Raw genomic sequence first — 20,398 nt, 5'->3', positions numbered from 1 at the left:
TCATCCCTCCTTCTTTAAAAGAAAAAGCAAAAGTTACAAGATTACAGTGAGGCACTTCCAATGCAAGTGAATGGGGTCCAATCAGTAAACATTAAAATACCGACTGTTTCATAAGTATAACCACTAAACAAAATGCATGTTAACATGATTCTAATGTGATAAAATCACTTACTAACCGTTTCTGTGTAAAGTTAGACAATTTAGCAACATTTTGCATAACGTCGTATTGTCAACGAACCTTAAAACAAAATTATAATTTAAACAACAGCTTAAATAATGCATATGTTTTAACAGAAGTAGTAATGTGTTTTTATAAAATAATAAGCTTCACATTTCTGCCTTTAAACCCTCCAAAAATTTGCCCCATTCACTTTCATTATAAGTGCCTCACTGTAAACTCAAATTTTGCATTATTCAAAGAAAATGAGGGATGAGTTGATATTTGTGGTAATCAGCATAATGCAACAAACTGAGCTTCACGTACTGAACCAAGAACATTCCTTTAACATGAAAGATCAAGTACATCACACTACATAAAAATAAATACTTGCTCTGTTACGCAAAATGATTTATATGCAAAGGCGATTAAACGTGTCCAACAGAGGATTTATTTAATCTTTATATATGGAACAATTTGCATTTTATACAAAAATCATTAGAAAACATTAAAGAGGCCTTGGGGCATTAGAGTTCATCGGCTGATGAAAACACAAGTCGATTGAGTAATGATGCTGACAAGCAACATCAAAACGTGCTGAAGAAACAATCATGCTTAAAAAAAAAAAAAAAAAGTGTGCTTAGTTGGGCACGCTGGCTAGCGGTACTGTGAATAATTGGTAATCACGTTCTTAAGCCCTGGTCCTCTATTTTCTCACAAGAACTCAGGAACCCTGGATATCACACTTTATATTTGACCTGTTCTGATTAAACAGCCAGACCATGTGACCTGGGCTCCAGCCATGTTTGTTTAACAGACTGTGGTCCACAGGGATGTCTGTGGGAACATATGCCTTTTGTAAGCTCACGCCATCTTGCTTACAACATTTTACATTTCACTGTCACAAGACAGAGAATGCAGATGTCTTTTAGAAATATATATTGTGGTTTTCCCTTTTTCAAAACATTAGACTTTCAATGTTTTTTTGACCTCAAGATAGAACTCACCTAAAACGATGCCCCGTTATTTCATGAGCTATCATCGCTGTTGGTTTAGAGAGCAAAAGCGAAGAGACAGGACATGACTTGAGCTAAATAAAATGTATCTAGAAACAAGATGGCAACTGATTGCCCATTGAAACCTCAGACTAATTATTTTCCAAATCAGTACATTAATTGCCTTCTTTAAGCCATTCCTTCTGCTGAGGTTACAGAAGTGTTTGGAACTTGAAATAATAAAATTATCCAATTATCAACTCAGGCCACAGGAAGACACTGAGGGTAATTCAAAAGCCAAAAATGTGCGCTAAATAGGTCAACCAAATAGTCCAGAACGTGGCTTGGGATTCTTTAAAAGAGAGTATTCTAAAGCATCTGTGCTTACAGATGCACTAACTCAGGAAAAACTAAAAACAAACATCCAGGTAATGTTATAAGCCTCTTATAAACACTGTTTATGCCATTAATGTCATTTTAAACAGTAATTATAACCAGGCTGCCATATAAACATGTCATATACATTGTTATTACAGGACACAATTCACAGCTTGGTGTCACGGCACAGCCACAAATGTTGATTATTTAAATGGGACTCCACAATGCAGACATTGCAGTCATGTGATGTAGCAGGCAACGCAAGCCAGCTAGCTTTCAATCACATTGGAAAAAGAGAAATGGCCAGCAAACACTTCAGAACCAACAACACGAAAGCAAAGGTTTTCTAGAATGTCTATTCTTGGCACATGTACATGCAAAGCTAAAAGACGTGACACCTGCAGCTCGGATATTTTGGTCTGATTAAGGACATGTCTGGGCATTAAAAAAAAATTCACCAGATTCTATAAAGCCACAAGGGTGGGTGGGGGTAGGAAAACATCTATACGCAACAAGACAGAGTAAGGCTACAGCTAGGCTTGCTTTAAAATTCTCTCTCTTTTAATCCCTTCTGTATCAGGTCACACATGTCCATAGCAGCGCTCAAGAGGAGGATAGCCCCCCCTTGGCAATGTCACTCAGTCGACTCCATCTTCTGGCCAGGGCGTGACTAGCAGAGGCTCATTCTGTTTCCAGGATTAAGGGAGGCTGCTCATTCTCGTCGTCCAGGTGCAGAGTGTTCATGTCATCCTCCACGCCAGCACCCCCTACCGCCCCCTGATCCTCACTGTAACCTGTGCCAAGGAAAACCATGGAATCATTTAGAAGAAGGCCTTGAGCTACATCTGAGAATTCTTGATTTTAGGTTATTTTTGCCTTCCAACATTTCATATATATATATATATATATATATATATATATATAATATAATAATGTGAACCTGACAACTTACCTTTGGCAACACCAGCACTGTGGGTCTGTGCCACAAATGGCCGGTCATGTGCTGTCTGTTCAAGTATTTCATTTGCTGGCTCTGTACTTCCATCTAACCTAAAGTAGGGAGCATGTTAATTTTATCAAAATAAAAATCATACATAGTGACAAAGGAATAAAGCTAGAAAATATAACAGATTTTATTTATTATGTCTTTTTAAGTCACAAAACCTTGTCCTAACAAGATACGTTTTGAGTGTCATAATTTTCTGTCCTCATGCAAAGCGATAAAACCAGACTATATTTCATGTTTCAGGGTTCCCACCCTTTTTGACCAGTGAACATTCCATGACCTTTTCAGGCATTTTGGAATTACTGGATATAGATTTTTAAAAATAATGTTGATTCAGACTGAACTGCACATGAATACTTTTGACCGATTTGTAAACTGTTGCGATTACTGCATTGATAAAACGGTCCTTTGGAGGTTGGAAATCATTATGGCTTGCTTGAGAGTAGAGCAGAGAATAACTAGAAAAATATTTATTCACTATAGATTTTTCCATGAATTTTCTGATTTTGTTCGTTTCCAGGCACGGAAATCACAATCTAAAAATCACCTGATATTGACCGTGGGACACCTGATGTTTAAAATACATATTTATGGAGTAGAATTTTTGACCAAAATATTTCACAGTAGGTGGGACTGACCAGCATGAAGCACCAAGATTAGAAACCAAGTCACTGTTGACATTTGCGTCAGGTAAGGCAAAAACATGATGCTTTATCGTGTTGTGCCAAGTTTGGACACAGTATGCAAATCTTGAACTTTGGTTCTTTCTGATAAATTTTTTTTATTGATTCATAGAGATAACAAAGACAAGAAAAACATATAAACACACAGAATCAACATTTAACCCCCACTATTACCCCACCCCTCAACAAACATCCCTGTGGTCATTTGGGTATAAAGTATTCACACACACACAATTATTTATTTTTTTTATAATAAATCACACACATTTAAAACTATGCTTCTCTCTCCACTGCCCCTCACCAAGAGCCTTCCAAAAATGGCAAATAGCTGCCCCATTTCCCATCAAACGAATCCCAGATCCCCAGCCTTATACAAGACTCTTCCTCGAAAGCCGCCACCCTCCAAATCTCAATGCACCACTCTTGAAATGAGGGCGCTCCAGCCAACTTCCATCCCCTTAAAACAATTTGTCTGCTGATCCGAACACTGGTTAGAATCCAATTTTTTAATGTGTTAATCCACTATATATTGATGACCAAACCATCGCCTAAAATACAGAGTTTGGGGCGAAATGAAATTTGAGTGCCCAATACATCACACATAAAACTCTTCAACCAAAATTCTTGGATCTTAACACACCACAAAAAGACATGGGTTGTGTCCCCATCTTCTGATTGGCATCACCAGTAGGTGGGTGTGTCTTTAAGACCAAGCCTATACAATCTACAGGTCATCCAATAGAATCTATGTGAAATCTTGAATTGCATAAGGCGCACCCTTTCATCTCTAGGTGTACACTTGATGTTTTTTAGAATCCTAACCCACACTCCCTCCTCCAATACCAAGTTTAAATCTTTCTCCCATAATCTCTTGAGAAGTTAAAGCTCCATCCCCCAGACTCTGAATTAGCAGGGAGTAATACACTGATGCCTAATGACCTCCTCCAAAAGCAGTAATCACACCTCCCAGACTATCTGCCTCTTTAGAGCTGCGCACGTCCTCACGTAGTCTGAGATCAACTGGTCAGAGATTTTTAATTGTTCCCCATACACATTTTAAAACTAGAGGGGACCGTTCTTTTCAATCAGTGGCACCTAGACTGTGGAATGCTTTGCCTCCTTCCTTGCGCTCCCCTTGGATTCGGTGGAAAATTTTAAAACACAGTTGAAAACTCTTATTTAAAGAGGCTTTTAGCTAGACCGTAGGGTGGTTAGGCCTGTCTGATGTGTATTTCTGTTTGTTTATGTTTTTGATTCAGTTATTTATTTGGATCATATAGTGTCATGTATTTATTAATGTTGTGCATTCCTCTTTTCTTGTGAAGCACTTTGTGATTTTTATCTGAGAAATGTGCTATATAAATACATTTTACTTACTTACTAGAGGGGTGTATGTATAGAATATTTTTCAATATTCTAGTATGTTTTTATATTAAAGTACTTATATGAGTTCCCTGGCCTTTGTGTGACCCAGGAGAAAGCATATGAGGCTACTAAAAGTGTTGATGCTGCAGAGGCCACAAAGAGCACCCAGATGTAACAAAATAATGAGGCTATGAACCTCGAAAACACAGTTGAAGATAATGAGTAAAAACAACCAGTGGCATGTATTTATTTTAATTAGTATATAATGACGTATATCTTTGATGTATTTCTTTTAATCAGTTATATGCTGAATATATATGGTGTGTTTCATTAAAATACATGATGTATTTCTTACAAAAATACCTTTAATAAGTTAGGTATCTCTTATATGATATATTTTTGACATGGTGTCTTGCTTTAATGAGCTGGATGTATGATGAATATCTTTAGAGCGTGTATTTTCTTTCATTAATCAAATGATATTGTGTATGAGCAAACAAAGCCGCCTCATTATGAGGGTACACTGGAATGTAGGTAAAAGGTATGTGATGAGGAAAGGCCGTTTGTCTCTTACACAGGTGATTCTAACTGAATGTGCTCTTTGCACAAACTGCCCAATATCTAATTAACCAAGGTCATAAAACATATTGGTGGCGAAGGAAAATGACAAGGGCAGTGACCCCATTGGTCAGAGATAATGGCTAAAAAGATAACAAAAAAGTATATAACTGAGAACTTAGGATGATGTAGTCGGAACAGACAGCTGACTGGTCTCAAGTTTGTTGGTGTTCAATAAACTACAACTTTGCCGTTTGGAAGACTCCGAGAGTTTTCTTGCATCTTAGAGAAGATCTTTGCGATTTTCCACGATATATGCTACTCCCAAAAATAGCACAGAACAGGTGGCACAGCTGTAAATACCTAAAGAACTGAGATCTGGGAATCTCAAAGTGTTGAACCAAATTTTCAAAGGATCTCAACACTCCGCTCTCATATAGGTCACAGAATGAAGCAACCCACCTCACAATCCACAGCAGAAAGGGGACTTATTAATAGGGATTCACCGACGAGCCCGATCCAAATTCAAAACTGTGTTTTAGTCACGTTCGTTACGGTCAAGCACAAAATATGACATAAAAGAACCATTAAAACACAATTAAAGTAGTCCATATGACTCGTGCATTTTATTAAAAGCCACTTGAAGACGTGCAATAGCTCTGTGACTCACCACAGGCTGTGTTTAATAAGTAAATATATAAAATGCACACGCAGCTCCGGCGCGTCAGTCAAGGTGCTACTCTGACACACGTGCACCTATTTTTAGCCTTCACAGTGGTGCGCAATATTTGAGCACTACTCACGAACATCATCTCAGATGTAGATGCTCAATAGTTCGGTTCACTTATAACATGCATTTAGAATGGCACTGGAGGTTTTTTTTTTTATACCAAAATTTGAATAAGAAGCTAATTAAACTACTGTGATCTTGCCTACAAACGGACACACAAAGGACTTCCTGGGGAGTTCACGTGCCCCTCCCCGCTCGGCAGTCTCAGACCCCGCTGCGTTTCAGTGGCTGGTAGGGGAATCCTCCTCCCCTGGCAGCGGCCCTGACCACTCCAGGTGGTCGGTTAGGAGCCCCTTCTCCCCTCGCGGTCGGCGGCCATTCCTCCGCTTCCAGGCGTCCTACTACATCGTATCCCTCCTCCTTCCCTGGTCTTCGGCACCAGTGTAAAGAGATTTCAATGGAAAGGAGGCGGCGAGAACCGTCTTGACAATATAAATAATAAACAAACACACACACGACAGTCAGCTGACCGTAAATGATCTCTCTCTCAGTCGCACCACCATTCGCAGTCGGCCTTTATCCCTCTTAGATGCTTAATTAGCCTGATAAGGGACCGGGTGTGTATAATCACGACCGGACCCCGCCCTCCGCCCTGTCACACGGATGATCTTACAAATTTGGGCAGAATTGATTGGGGCCTGTCTCCCTCAGTGGATCACCAAGCTGGATCCCTGTGAGCTCGCTCAATTTCCAGCTTATGGCCCGTTAAGTCTAGCAGATTCGGAAAGAGCCCGTCCAGGAATTTCACCATATACTGACCATCTTCGACTTCAGGAATTCCAACGATTCGGACGTTATTCTGCCGGCCACGGTTCTCCATGTCCTCCAATTTCACCCAAACATGCTCCAAATCCACCTTGGTCACTAGCTGATTAGCAGCTAATTCCCTCTCCGATGACTACAGATAATTGATCCGTTTCTTGACACCCCCCGCTCTTGTAACCACCTCAGAGAACTTTGTCTCCATGGCTGTGATTGATCGAAGCATTACAGCTTCGTCAGCATTGCCGACATGTTCAGAATTTCCCTCAATTCTCCAACCACATCGGCTCCCGGGCCTTCTCAGGGGTATCAGATTGAGCACAAATCTTTTAATGTCTTCAGAGCCTGAGGTTTTTTAATGCTTTGACATATTGTCCTCCTAGAACAGTTATGGAACAGGGTGCATAGAATCTCACTGGTTTATGTCATTAATAGTGTTAAAACAAGCAAAGTACACAGTGCTCGCCGTTCACACATCTGAACCTTGCATGGCATCACATGACTCCTTGAACTTTGGTTCTTAATGAACTGTTCAGGGCAAACAGTAACTAACTCACATTATTTGACACATTAATTTCCACTGACTTTTCCTGTTATTCGTGATTACTGGATAAGGATTTTAAAAATAGTAATTTTTAAAAGATTCCGCTACTAATAGTATACATGGAACACTATGATCCTAAAAAAGAGCCCGATGTGGCCTTCTGCTGTTGTAGCCCATGTGCCTCAAGGTTTGATATGTTGTACATTCTGATGCTATTTTGCTCTCTTCCAAATGTACAGAGTGTTCATCTGAGTTACCGTAGCCTTTCTGTCAGCTCGAACCAGTCTGGCCATTCTCTGTTGACCTCTCTCATCAACAAGGCGTTTCCGTCCGCAGAACTGCCTCTCACTGGATGTTTTCTGTTTTTGGCACCATTCTGAGTAAACTCTACAGACTGTTGTGCATGAAAATCCCAGGAGATCAGCAGATACAGAAATACTCAAACCAGCCTGTCTGGCACGAACAATCATGCCACGATCAAAATCACTGAGATCACAGTTTTTCACCATTCTGATGGCTGATGTGAACATTATCTGAAGCTCCTGACCAGTATCTGCATGATTTTATGCATTGCACTTCTGCCACACAATTGACTGATTAGATAATCATATAAATAAGTAGATGCACAGGTGTTCCTTTTAAAGTGCTCAGTGAGTGTATTTTTAACACATTAAATATTTAAGATGTATATTCACATTGTGTATTTTATGAAGAAAGAGGCTCAGGCAAACAGCAAAATGGATTTCAACATAGCAACAATGGATCTCACTTATGTTGTTTCATTAGCGTGCACTCTCCTCCTTCCTGTGGGTCCAGATTGTACAGGTAAAGATAACCATCTGCTGCAGCCACAAGAAGGCGTGGGATCTTTTGGATTCTAGAAACCAAAGAGCAATCACAAGCAAGATAATCAGACATACATCTACTCTGAAAGAAACTCTAGGACACAGAAACCATATCTAGCTTTGAAAAAACATGCAGTGTGATCATTCAGAATGGTTTGCTCACACAGCCAAAGAGCAGATGTTCTTGTGACCTGAAAAGGGCAATCGGACTGTGGCGAATGCCCTTCCTTGAGTGAACATCTCCGTCACATGAGCAGGCAGATATGTTGTGGAGGCCATCAATACTTTCCCAAAGTATCCCGTCCAAGTAGTGGGTTCCTCTTGAGGCCTATGATGGAAAAGGTGAATTTAAAATCCTGATAAGATTCCAAAAAATAAATACAAAAAAGAAAGTTGTGCCCAGAATGTTTTGGCTTGTTAGTGTAGCTTAAAGGTGTTGTAAGCGATTTCAGCTGTTCTACTTCCACGAAACTGAACCATTGGATTAGCCATGCCCCCTCTTTAAAAGAAAATCCAAAGACACCAAATTAGCTTCACTGAGAGCAGAAACAGTTGTTTAAAAATAAGTTGCAAAATAGCATTATGAACAACATGGCATAAAAATGCATTATGCCTCAATTTGCTGCAACTATACTATGAAAACGTGCAAAGTGATTGACAGATGAAAAGAGTCATCATCCTCGAACTGCAGACACATTTTTATTTGCTGTTTACAGAGTCTAGAGCTTTCACAGAGACTGGTGAGATATCTCAGAAACATTTATTTCATTAATATCTTCCAGGGAGCAGGTAAATGTTTTTGCATACCTTCCATGAATAAAATCGCTTACAGCATCTTTAAAGATCTCTTATCAGAAGAGGCATTGTTGAAAAAAAAAAACCTTATCATGAAAAAGTAAAATGCATGAGTCCAAAATAATTAGGCAAACAAAGTTTGAGATCTTGATCATGTTTTGATGGAGACTCATTACACTGACTTCTCTCGCTGCGTCTCCAGCTTAAAAATATGAACCGTCTCAGTGTTGCTTGAGGCAGAAAGATAGAGTCCCTCCATACTGAAGGCGAGGGAACAGATGCTTACACATCTGTTAAGTAAAAAAAGAAAGCAGTATTGTTTACATTCTGTCTGATTATTAATGCACATTTATAATTCTGATTATTTTAATCAACACAAAACAGACAGAATCTATTGTAATATAATTAACTACCTTTTTACTCCCCTCCTAAACTCAAACAGCTTTTGGCCCTCTGGAATAGAGAACACCCGGATTACAGTGCCCTAAATAATAGCAAGAAAACATGGTTTCAAATTGTTTTCCTAAATCAATAATTAACCCATAATTCAGCACCTTAAAATCACAAAAATGCACAAGGTCTTGTTTATATAGACAGTGAAACATTTAAATCTCAATATTTAAGGTTAAAGTGTGTAATTTTTGCACCATTAGCGACAAACAGAATTGCAAAAATAAGTACTGTTTTCAAAGAAGCTTTATATATGGACTAAATTCATTATTTTCCTAAAAATTCTACAAATACCCCATAATGACAACATGACAGAAGTTTGTTTGAAATCTTTGCAAATGTATTAAAATGAATACAAATGGAATACATAGACTATCAATTACCAACAAAACCCTTCATCAGTCAATTAACAAGGACAATTGCATCTATGTGAACTTCTGCAGTTAACATAGGATGGACTTCAAAGACATTAGTCATTAATCTTACAGTTCATACAAAATCTATGTTTAAACACTGACCCTTAACACTTAGTTTAATTATTTTAAACCATGACTTTAACTATGCATAAGTAATATTTCCATTATATTCATGCTGTTAGCCAGAGGGGAACTGCCCCCACAGTGAGTCTGGTTTCTCCTAAGGTTATTTTTCTCCATTAACCTACATCTTATGGAGTTTTGTTTTCCTTGCCACAGACACCTTCAGCTTGCTCACTGGGGTTATAAATACAATTATTAATTTTTAAACACAATTCAAAATCGTATTTTATCTAATTACACAATGGTGACTCATCAACATTAGGGTTAGGTTTTAGGTTTTATCTTCTGTTAATGCCAGATGAAAAATGTTGCATAGTGAGGATGTCTTCAAAATAATGACATGAATAGTTTTCATTTATCACTTAAATGTCATACACAATCCAGTAAACATAAAAAGCTAAATCAATATTTGGTGCGACCACCTTTGCCTTTAAAACAGCACCAATTCCCCTAGAACACCAGTTTTTCTTGGTTGTTGGCAGATAGGATGTTCCAAGTTTCTTGGAGAATTCACCAGAGTTCTTCTATTTAAATCTATTTAGGCTGTCTCAATTGCTTCTGTCTCTTTATGTCAAGTCAAGTCAAGTCAAGTGGTTTTTATTGTCGTTTCAACCATATACAGTTAGTACAGTACACAGCAAAACGAGACAACGTTCCTCCAGGACCATGGTGCTACATAAAAACAACAAAGGACCAACATAGGACCACATGAGACTACACAACGAAATAAAATACCTATATAAAAAAACCTATATATATCTATATAAAGTGCACGTGCAAACATGTGCAAAAAGTACAGGACAGTACAACAAATTACTGACAATGAACAGGACAATAGACAGTGCAGCGCCGACCAGTAATCAGTAGTGCAAAAAGATGACAGTTTCTAAAATGTAAACATAACATACTATGAGATAATGTTCTATGCACATAGCAGTTATTGAGGTAGCAGACAGTTAGCAGACAGTTATAAAGTGACAGTTATTAAAGTGCAACTCAGGACACGTGTGTGTGTCAAACCAGTCTCTGAGTATTGAGAAGCCTGATGGCTTGGGGAAGAAGTTAGTTACACAGTCTGGCCGTGAGGGCCCGAATGCTTCGGTACCTCTTGCCAGACGGGAGGAGGGTAAAGAGTTTGTGTGAGGGGTGTGGGGTCAGCCCACAATGCTGGTTGCTTTATGGATACAGTGTTTTTTGAAAATGTCTTTGATGGAGGGAAGAGAGACCCCAATGATCTTCTCAGCTGTCCTCACTATCCTCTGCAGGGCTTTGCGGTCCGAAACGGTGCAAGTCCCAAACCAGGCAGTGATGCAGCTGCTCAGGATGCTCTCAATAGTCCCTCTATAGAATGTAGTGAGGATGGGGGTTGGGAGATGTGCTTTCCTCAGCCTTCGAAGAAAGTAGAGACGCTGCTGGGCTTTCTTGGTGATAGAGCTGGTGTTGAGGGACCAGGTGAGGTTCTCCGCCAGGTGAACACCAAGAAATTTGGTGCTCTTGACGATCTCCACAGAGGAGCCGCCGATGTTCAGCTGGAGTGTGTTCACCTTGTGCTCTCCTAAAGTCAACAACCATCTCTTTTGTTTTGTCGACATTCAGGGACAGGTTGTTGGCTCTACACCAGTTCGTTAGCCGCTGCACCTCCTCTCTGTATGCTGACTCGTTGTTCTTGCTGATGAGACCCACCACGGTCGTGGTCATCGGGCGAACTTGATGATGTGATTCGAGCTGTGCATTGCTGCACAGTCGCGGAGTCAGCAGAGTGAACAGCAGTGGACTGAGCACACAGCCCTGGGGGCCCCAGTGCTCAGTGTGGTGGTGGTGGAGATGCTGTTCCCGATCCGACTGACTGAGGTCTCCCAGTCAGGAAGTCCAGGATCCAGTTGCAGAGGGAGGTGTCCAGGCCCAGCAGGTTCAGCTTTCCAATCAGGTGCTGGGGAATGATTGTGTTGAATGCTGAGCTGAAATCTATGAACAGCATTCGAACGTATGAGTCCTTATTGTCTAGGTGGGTGAGGGCCAGATGGAGGGTTGTGGTGATGGCATCGTCCGTTGAACGGTTTGAACGATACGCAAACTGCAGTGGGTCTAGTGAGGGGGCAGCTGGGTCTTAATCTGCCTCATGACCGAGCCTCTCGAAGCACTTCATGATGATGGGTGTAAGTCGCGACGGGACGGTAGTCGTTGAGGCAGGACACTGAAGACTTCTTTGGCATGGGGATGATGGTGGTGGCCTTGAAGCACGTTGGAACAACGGCGCTGCTCAGAGAGATGTTGAAGATGTCGGTAAGAACATCTGCTAGCTGGTCTGCACATCCTCTGAGCACTCTGCCAGGAATGTTGTCTGGTCCAGCAGCCTTCCGTGGGTTGACTCTACGTAGAGTTTTCCTCACATCTGCCGTGGTAAGACAGAGCACCTGGTCGTTGGGAGGAGGGGTGGACTTCCTCGCCATCACGTCGTTCTGCACTTCAAACCGAGCGTAGAAGTCGTTATCTCAGACAGACACGATGTTCAGTGGGGGGTTTGTGGGGGGCATGACATCTGTTTGCAAGGCTTCCTGTTCTTCTGTTCTAACCTTTTCTATTTGCAAAAGTAATTTTTGGGAGTCTAACATTTATATTTCCTATTGACACACTAAAGCTGAAGATATAAATAACCATCTTAAGACAAAAGCTTTGTGAAACACCTTATGTGCCTAAGATTTTGCACAGTAATGTATATAAATATATATATTGTGTGGCAGAACGACCCGGCCCTTCCTCTCATTGTTGTAGCCCCGCCTCTTAGGGTCGTCCTTCAGCCAGGTTCACAATGGGAGTTGGGCAGCAGAGCGAGAAGAGGTGCATAATTAATAAGCCTCATTCTGACAGTGGTGGGTGAAGCAAACCGGATGTGAATAATGCTTTATCACCTTTGGCTTTAAAACGCAGAGCACACCTCTTCTCAGGGAGCTGGTGTTATGCACCAACTGGGGATCATGTTAACTGGGGATGTGCGTGCGTGCATGTGAATAATTGTACTTGCCTTTTCAGCAGATTCGTTCAATGTGAATTGTCAATGAATAAAGAAAAGATGTTTTGCACATTATAAAAAAAGTTGTATCATTATTGAACAGAGTTGTTTCATTGATGTCTGTTCTAATAACTTTTACAGTTTAAGAGCGATTTTAATGGTTTCACCGGGTAACATCTGGTTTACAATGTTAACGAGGGACATTGGTTTGAATGGGAACTAGCAATTACACTGGTCATGAGCAGTAAATTGCAAGTGGAATTCTTTTATATACAACACTAAAGCATCACGGGCTGATGTGTGTCAATAATAGGCATATACACTCAAATTACTTCATTTATTAAAAAATAAGTTACGAAAATTATTGTTTGTGCATAATAGAAAGCCGGTTGGTCTAGTGCAGGGGTGGCAACTATTTTGGCAAAGGGGCCACATCGGGCTTTAAATAGAACATGGGGAGGCCACATTGTATTCCTTTTGAGATACAATTTTCTGCATTGATTTAGTTTTTGTAACTTTTAAGCCCAGAAATAGTTGTGTACTCAATTTTCTGAAATGTATCTGTGACTAGTGAGACTATTCTGCAATTGCCTAAAGTATTATATTGCTATACAAAAGGTAGATACTTTTCTAACAGGCATTTTTTAAACATTACCCGTTTACATGCTAAAAGGGTCATTATGCGGGTCTCCTCGATGGTTTGACTTTCAGCACACAACAGACTAACACCGGCTGCATGACTATGATAAATGATTACTGCAAGAGTTAGATTAACATACAGGTGTGAAGGGACTTCAACATTTCTAAATTGCACAAATAAAAAATACATAAACATATTCGTCTCTGGCTTGCTTTTGCTCACATGTCAATGATGCCGAGATCTACTTTTATATTTAATTGAATCACTGAGAAGGTTTACCTGCAAAGTAGCACCAAACATCACAAGCAGCCTGACGAATGGACACAGAGTAGCCGTATAACACTTTTCCTTGAGTATTGCACTACAGATCGCTAAATTTGTTCAAAGGGGAAAGCGAGAGACAGAAAAAGCGCACTCGCGTGCATAGTTGCCAGATTTCACAAAATAAGTATAACATTAGGCAGAATATTTCCAATTTGCACAAGTATAACTCTCCAACTGGGGTGTTGTGTCTCTTATCTGGCAACCCTGAGCATGTTAAACGATTATGGAGACGCGTTAGGTCCCAATGCAAGAAAAATTAAATGCCGTTACGATAAATGACCCGCGGGCCACATTAAACCATGTGGAGGGCCTGATATGGCCCGTGGGCCATAGATTGCCCATGTCTGGTCTAGCGGTAGTGTGATCGTAACCATACAAACAGACCTGGGTTCAATTCCTCAGCAAAAATTTAATTAAATTGATATAATAATATCCTTTAACTTTCAAAGGTTCTGTGCATGACAATGTCATATACTTATGATTACTCAAGACACTGCCTAAAGATTAACTTTCTGAAGAGCAATTTTGTTTTTGTGTGGAGACTGGAGAGCATGTACAAATGCCAAACTGACCAAAGATAAATGATACTCTGAGGGAGTTCTTCAGAATCAATGATTGTCTTTGTTTACCAAATCTTAAGATTTTAACCTTAAATAAATTTTGACAATTTAAAAAAGCCTGTAATCTATAGACAGCATAGTTGAACATTTTCTTCACAGTAATTCAACCATTCTCAGAAAATTCAGAAGGTTATGCTGTGATTACTGGCATTTCAGATGCAGTTGAAATTTTGATAGAATTGTTTAAAACAATATAATAAATTGTGTCTGTGTTTTACAATATAATTTCCAATAGACCTATTAAAAGTACATAATAACCTGTAGCAAAGACACAATTGCACTTGATGAACCAGGATTTGAACTCGGGGGCTGAGTGATGACTCAGTGTGACTTACCACTGATCTTAAGATCTAGTTCTAACTAGCAGGTCACTTTGTTCATTTTCAGTTATAGGAGAAAGTTACACAAACTATCATGGTTAATTAAGCCATTATTCATTAGAAAGCAAGTGAAAGTATATTATTGACACACATCAGCCCGTGATGCTTTAGTGTTGTGTATATAAGAATTCCACTTGCAATTTACTGCTCTTGACAAGTGTAATTGCCAGTTCCCATTCAAACCAATGTTCCTCATTAACACGGTAAACCAGATGTTACCCCGTGAAAACGTTAAAGTCGCTTTACTCACTGACAATTCACATTGAACGAATCTGCTGAAAAGGCAAGTAAAATTATTCACATGCACATCCCCAGTTAAGATTATCCCCAGTTGATCCATAACACCAGCTTAAAATCTCCATGTGCACACACTGGCATCCTTGCACACCCAGGACCAGAGCGGGGAGTGTTCGGCCAAATTAGACGCGTCGCCGTACCTGCTCCTCGGACCTTCTGCGCGAGTTAGATGTGTCACTGAGGATAACAGCACACGTCGGAGGTGAACAGCACAAGTCGGAGTTGTGCACTCTTTGGCCGCCCACACGGGAATGCTACTTCCTCAACCAGGCCCTACGTTCAAAGTGGGCATATGTGGATACCTCTCCGGCAGGGGCGTTTCAAGAGGGGGACAGAAGCCTGGCCCCTCCATGTGCAATTCTAATTGGATGCATTAAAAACACACACACACACACACACACACCCACCCACCCAAACACACCCACACACACACACACACACCCACCCAAACGCACCCACACAGACCCATACACACACAGCTCTACCTTCTCAGAGGCGGTTGCCAATTTAGTTCCACTTGCATCAAATGCCAGAGCTGCTAGTGGACTATCGTGGGCAGGGATCATGTTTGCTGCCCTCTGGGGAGGAATATTACACACACACATTAACTCCCTTTAACATAATTCCTTAAAACCATAATTATGGCAAAAAAGTAAAGTTAAACAGCACCTACCAGGTTGACCGTGTCAAAAACTTGTACCTCCCCAATTGTTGCACTTCCTGGATAGGCCAAGTAGCAGTTATCATTACTGATTGACAGGGCACAGAGTCCTATAAAAGTTATATGACATATTAATGATCAAAAATAAAACATCTGCATGTATCTGTGAGACCAGTTACATGCCCCGTTAGTAATAATAACAGGGTCATTACTAATGAGTTGCCACATCACTTCTAAAACTATGCTTTCAGTTCTCAAAACATAAATAAACCACTACAACAGTTGAAAATAGAAACTATGGCATCTCTACATTCTACATGGAAAGTCTGGCAAGAAAACCAACCTGAAGGATTAGGAGGAGTCTCCCGAATGGTATGTAGTACTTTCATATCCCTAATATTGTGGATATAGAGTGACTCTTCTAAACACACTATCAATCTCTGTGAAAATAAAATTGTTGATTGTTTGATTATGCTTAATAAATAATAAGTACAACAAAGTAACCAGAAGTCACAGGTCACACACTCACCGCTCACATGAACACACACACATATATCACTGACTCACCTGTCTGTTTAGTTTCACAGCCAGTATAGTGTTTGAGTAACTGTAGTTGCATATCTCTGTCCCCTTCTTGAAATGACAGACCTTCAGCTTCCTAGGTGCCTTAAGGCTGACAATTGCGACAAGGCTGCTGGAGAACAGTCTCTCCACGATGCACACATCTTCTGTGTCAGCTGAAACGGAATGCATGGAGAAAATGTTTTTACATTCTAGAAAGATAAAGGTACCAACTTGTGTCATGCAAGCATTTAAAATGGATTCCATGGACATTGCAAATGACAGAACGAACAAATTCCACAACAATTTCTTCACCTGTTCCACCAACCTTTTTGTGCCTTCCTCTGGGCCAAAGGACAAGCACCTTTGGCCTGCCGATTACCCTTGGGCCAAAGAAGCCCAAATGGGGAATGATGCAGGGTCAATGTCAAAGGCAGAGTTTCACCGAGTTAGGTCTTGCTTTCCACCAATGTTTATTTAGAGGTTTCCCTCTTGCCTGTGAAATGGGTGGGGCATGTGACATTTGGTGTTGGCACCAGGGCGGCGAATTAAAGGAATATTCCGGGTTCAATACAAGTTAGACGCAATCGACAGAATGCGTGTCATTATGTTTACCACCAAAATTTATTTTGACTCGTCCCTCATTTTCAAAGCAAAAATCGAGGTAACAGTGAGGCACTTACAATGGAAATGAATGGAGACTAATTTTGGAGGGTTTAAATGCAGAAATGCTTTGTATTTTATAAAAGCACTTACATAAATTCTTCTGTTAAAATTAATGTATTATTTGAGCTGTAAAGTTGTTTAAATCATTTTTAGTCGCTTTAGTGTTTCTTGACATTACATCGTCATGGCAACAAAATTTTAAAATTGGCTATAACTTTACACAGAAAAGGTTAGCAAGTGATTTTATCATACTAAAATCATGTTAACATGCATATTATTTACGTATTTTGCCTATAATTTTGAAATGGTCAGTATTTCAATGTTTACAGATGAGCCTCCATTCACTTCCATTGTAAGTGCCTCACTGTAACCCGGATTTTTACTGATAGCCCTGGCCCAATAGTGGAATAGCTGCTAATGTGCCTGCAACTCCTTGATTAGTTACTATACTGACAATAAACAGAAGCAATATACTGTTTACAAAGCAAATTCATACAAAGCCAAATGCATAAATGAAGTGCCATCTTTTCGCTATAGTCCCTCACGTGTAAACAATACGGTTTAGAACGTGTGTTATCTGTGGATGCAGGGCAGTGATATACAAAATAGCTGGCTAAATAGGTGTTTTCCATCATATCTGTTACTATATTGTGTATTTTAACATGGCTGGAAAGCTGCATAGCCCAATTAGCATCCAAGAAATAGTCAGCACACCATAGCTCCAAAAATAGAAATGTAATATATTCCTACCTTGGGTGAAATTTCGAGCCACCCGGCTCTCCGTCAGACCATTAGCATCCAAAGAAAATAACTTAAACACTTAGTTTGCACCTCCCCCAAAGCCCCCACTCTTTTCAAATCATTCCTATGCCCCGATTATCTCTGTGTTCCAGAGAGAGCAGAAGAAATTATCAACCCCTTCCATGAACTGAAACCAGACCAAATTTGCATGTACTCACATTAGATGTGAAGTGCATGATTACATATGGTTTAGAATAGTTTTTAAGATGGTTCAACATTAATACAAAAATAATAACTTACTACATTCATATATCTGTTCCAATTTGTCCACGGATGACAAGGAGAAAAACTTGTACCCAGACTTCGTACCAACTGCCAAGGATCTGTGAGGAAAAGAGATCAAAATAATTTAAAGCTTAAATCTGCTGCTTTTTGGTCTACTGGTATGCATAGTTACCCCAATGGGTTGTTGACGTGATGGTGAATTGTGTTAAAGGGGTATTTTACAATCCTACTGGTGTAATGTGTCATGCTTAAATTTGTAAGGCCAGATGAACAGGAGACATCAAACTATTGAGAATGAACTATATTCAAACTGTCTGCAGAGTTTAAATGTAGCAGCTGTTATTGCTTACACACTGGCAGTTTTGTCAGTGTGGCATCAGAAATGCTTGCAATGGAGTCCAAACAATATACTCTTGCTAACTCGACATGTCGCTGGTTACTAGAAAATAAAACATTGACTTTTGAAAATTGCCTTAAACAGCCTGTATCATATAAACAGATAAATTACACAAGTTTAAATCTCAATTTGAAGTCAGTCTACTTCGGTGTTTGGCTAGCAATTGAGGTACTTTTTTGTGTTGAGCTACTTCAACAATTTAGTAGACACACGGTTAACAAACCCATTTAACACCTGTTAACGCAGATATCCAACCGAATGTGCTAAACATTGAAGTTTTTCAAATTCACTACAGATAGATATGAAAAAAGTGGAAATAAATTAACATGGGTGCTAGTGCTAATTGGCTCGTGTGCTTGTTGTTGTTTCACATGGTCAGAATTAGGACTGATTTAAATAAGACAACAACTGTTTTAAAACAGAGCAGTAAAAACTTACAATGACTTGTCTGAAATGCGAATGCCGAATACATAAAACAGTATAAACAATGAGTGAGTGTATTAGCTGGTTAGCACGTTTTAACATCCCACCACACTGAAACTGAAAAACGCAGCCATTCTAGAGCGACTCCACTATAATCCGCGAAGCGCAAGACTGCAGTGTACAACACAGATGTGTTAATTATTATGGGAGCGCACTGTGGCGCATTTACAGCGCAGGTGGGTTGTTAGGTCAGCAGCAGAGGTATGATTGTTCCCGCGGCGCTCTCTTACGTGTTATCCTGATTAAAGTTGGCGAAGAGCAGCTGGCTACAGCCGGCCTCTCCGCTATGACTGGCCAGGTTCATGGGCTCGACACCATTTACAGATCAAGCGGAATTGAATAAAGGCTCAGAAGTGAACTAAATCAGTCAGATCTGGGGTCGCCTCGCGCTGCCATAAGTTCCACCCTTCTTCCAATGAATGTTGTTGCTTTCCTCCTGCCACTGTTGCACCTTTTTCTGCGCATGCCCAGTGGCAGCGGCACGCACCAGTTTCGTACTAATTAAAGGGAAAGGAACACCTTTTGCCCACTTCAATGGAAGAGTTTAATATGGCTTTGTATTACGTATATCAATAATCGATAAGATAATACTTAGGGGTCTTAGATCACATAACATTTTTGCAACTCATGTTTCCTGGAGTTTAAAAAAAAATATTTGTATTTAAATGTCGCAGTGTGCGAGTGAGGGGAGACGCTACTGTTTGCCAATAAAGCTCATTCAGATTATAAAAACTGTTTTATTGTACATGGCATCTCATGACAAGCTGAATTATCTCGCTTAATTTCAGCAAACCGCTTTGTTATTTTATACTCTCTCTCATGATTAAATGAATCACGCTATGGCATCTGTGACTGAAAACCATTGTGTTTGAATGATGCTGCATCCACACCGCTGGGGGTCAGTGTAAATCCAAGCTGACATAATTTACTCACCCTCATGCCATCCCAGATGTGTGTGAATTTCTTTTCTGCTGAAGACAAATTAAGATTTGTAGAATATTGTTAAGAAGAATATCTCAGTTCTGTTGGTTTATACAATGCAAGTGAATGGTGGCCCGAACTTTGAAGCTCAAAAAAGCACATAAAGGCAGCATAAAAGTAATCCCTAAGACTCCAGTGTTTTAGTCCATCTTTTGAAGCAATATGATCAGTGTAGGTGAAAAACAGATCTATATTTAAGCTAAAAATTACAAATTTCTCATTCATAGAATTTTGTTTAGTTCTCACTGGCTTAAGAAATATTTTTTATTGGTATCAGCCCATGAGGGTTATGCTATTGTGTAAACACTTCAGTTTCCCCAGTACCCTGCTGCTTGTTCTGACTGCTTCATTTTCCACATGGGACTTTGTAGACAGTGTACATGAACTGACTTGCCATTGATCAGAAGTCTCCTCTTCTTTAAACACTGAGACGCAGATTGCCATGTAGTGAATTTGTTTAACCAACAGAGGGCTTCGCATACTTT

The 20,398-nt window shown here is 39.9% G+C and overlaps 1 protein-coding gene across 1 annotated transcript; it reads right to left on the bottom strand.

The window, feature by feature from the left end:
- Positions 1–596: 596 nt before the first annotated feature.
- Positions 597–19,407, bottom strand: LOC127652672 (WD repeat domain phosphoinositide-interacting protein 2-like). Its single transcript, XM_052138960.1, has 12 exons — positions 19,163–19,407; positions 18,068–18,150; positions 16,367–16,536; positions 16,143–16,239; positions 15,812–15,909; positions 15,624–15,716; positions 9,292–9,362; positions 9,061–9,168; positions 8,247–8,411; positions 8,008–8,115; positions 2,483–2,580; positions 597–2,324 (listed from the first exon to the last, which is right to left on the bottom strand). The coding sequence occupies exons 1-12, from the start codon at positions 19,234–19,236 to the stop codon at positions 2,212–2,214; spliced, it is 1,278 nt and encodes a 425-aa protein (XP_051994920.1). The 5' UTR covers positions 19,237–19,407; the 3' UTR covers positions 597–2,211.
- Between the last annotated feature and the right edge of the window lie 991 nt (positions 19,408–20,398).

The sequence above is a fragment of the Xyrauchen texanus genome, chromosome 12, assembly GCF_025860055.1.
Source record: "Xyrauchen texanus isolate HMW12.3.18 chromosome 12, RBS_HiC_50CHRs, whole genome shotgun sequence".
NCBI classification, from domain to species: Eukaryota; Metazoa; Chordata; class Actinopteri; order Cypriniformes; family Catostomidae; genus Xyrauchen; species Xyrauchen texanus.
Note: the sequence above shows the minus strand (reverse complement) of the source record. Positions and strands in the feature narration are given on the sequence as shown.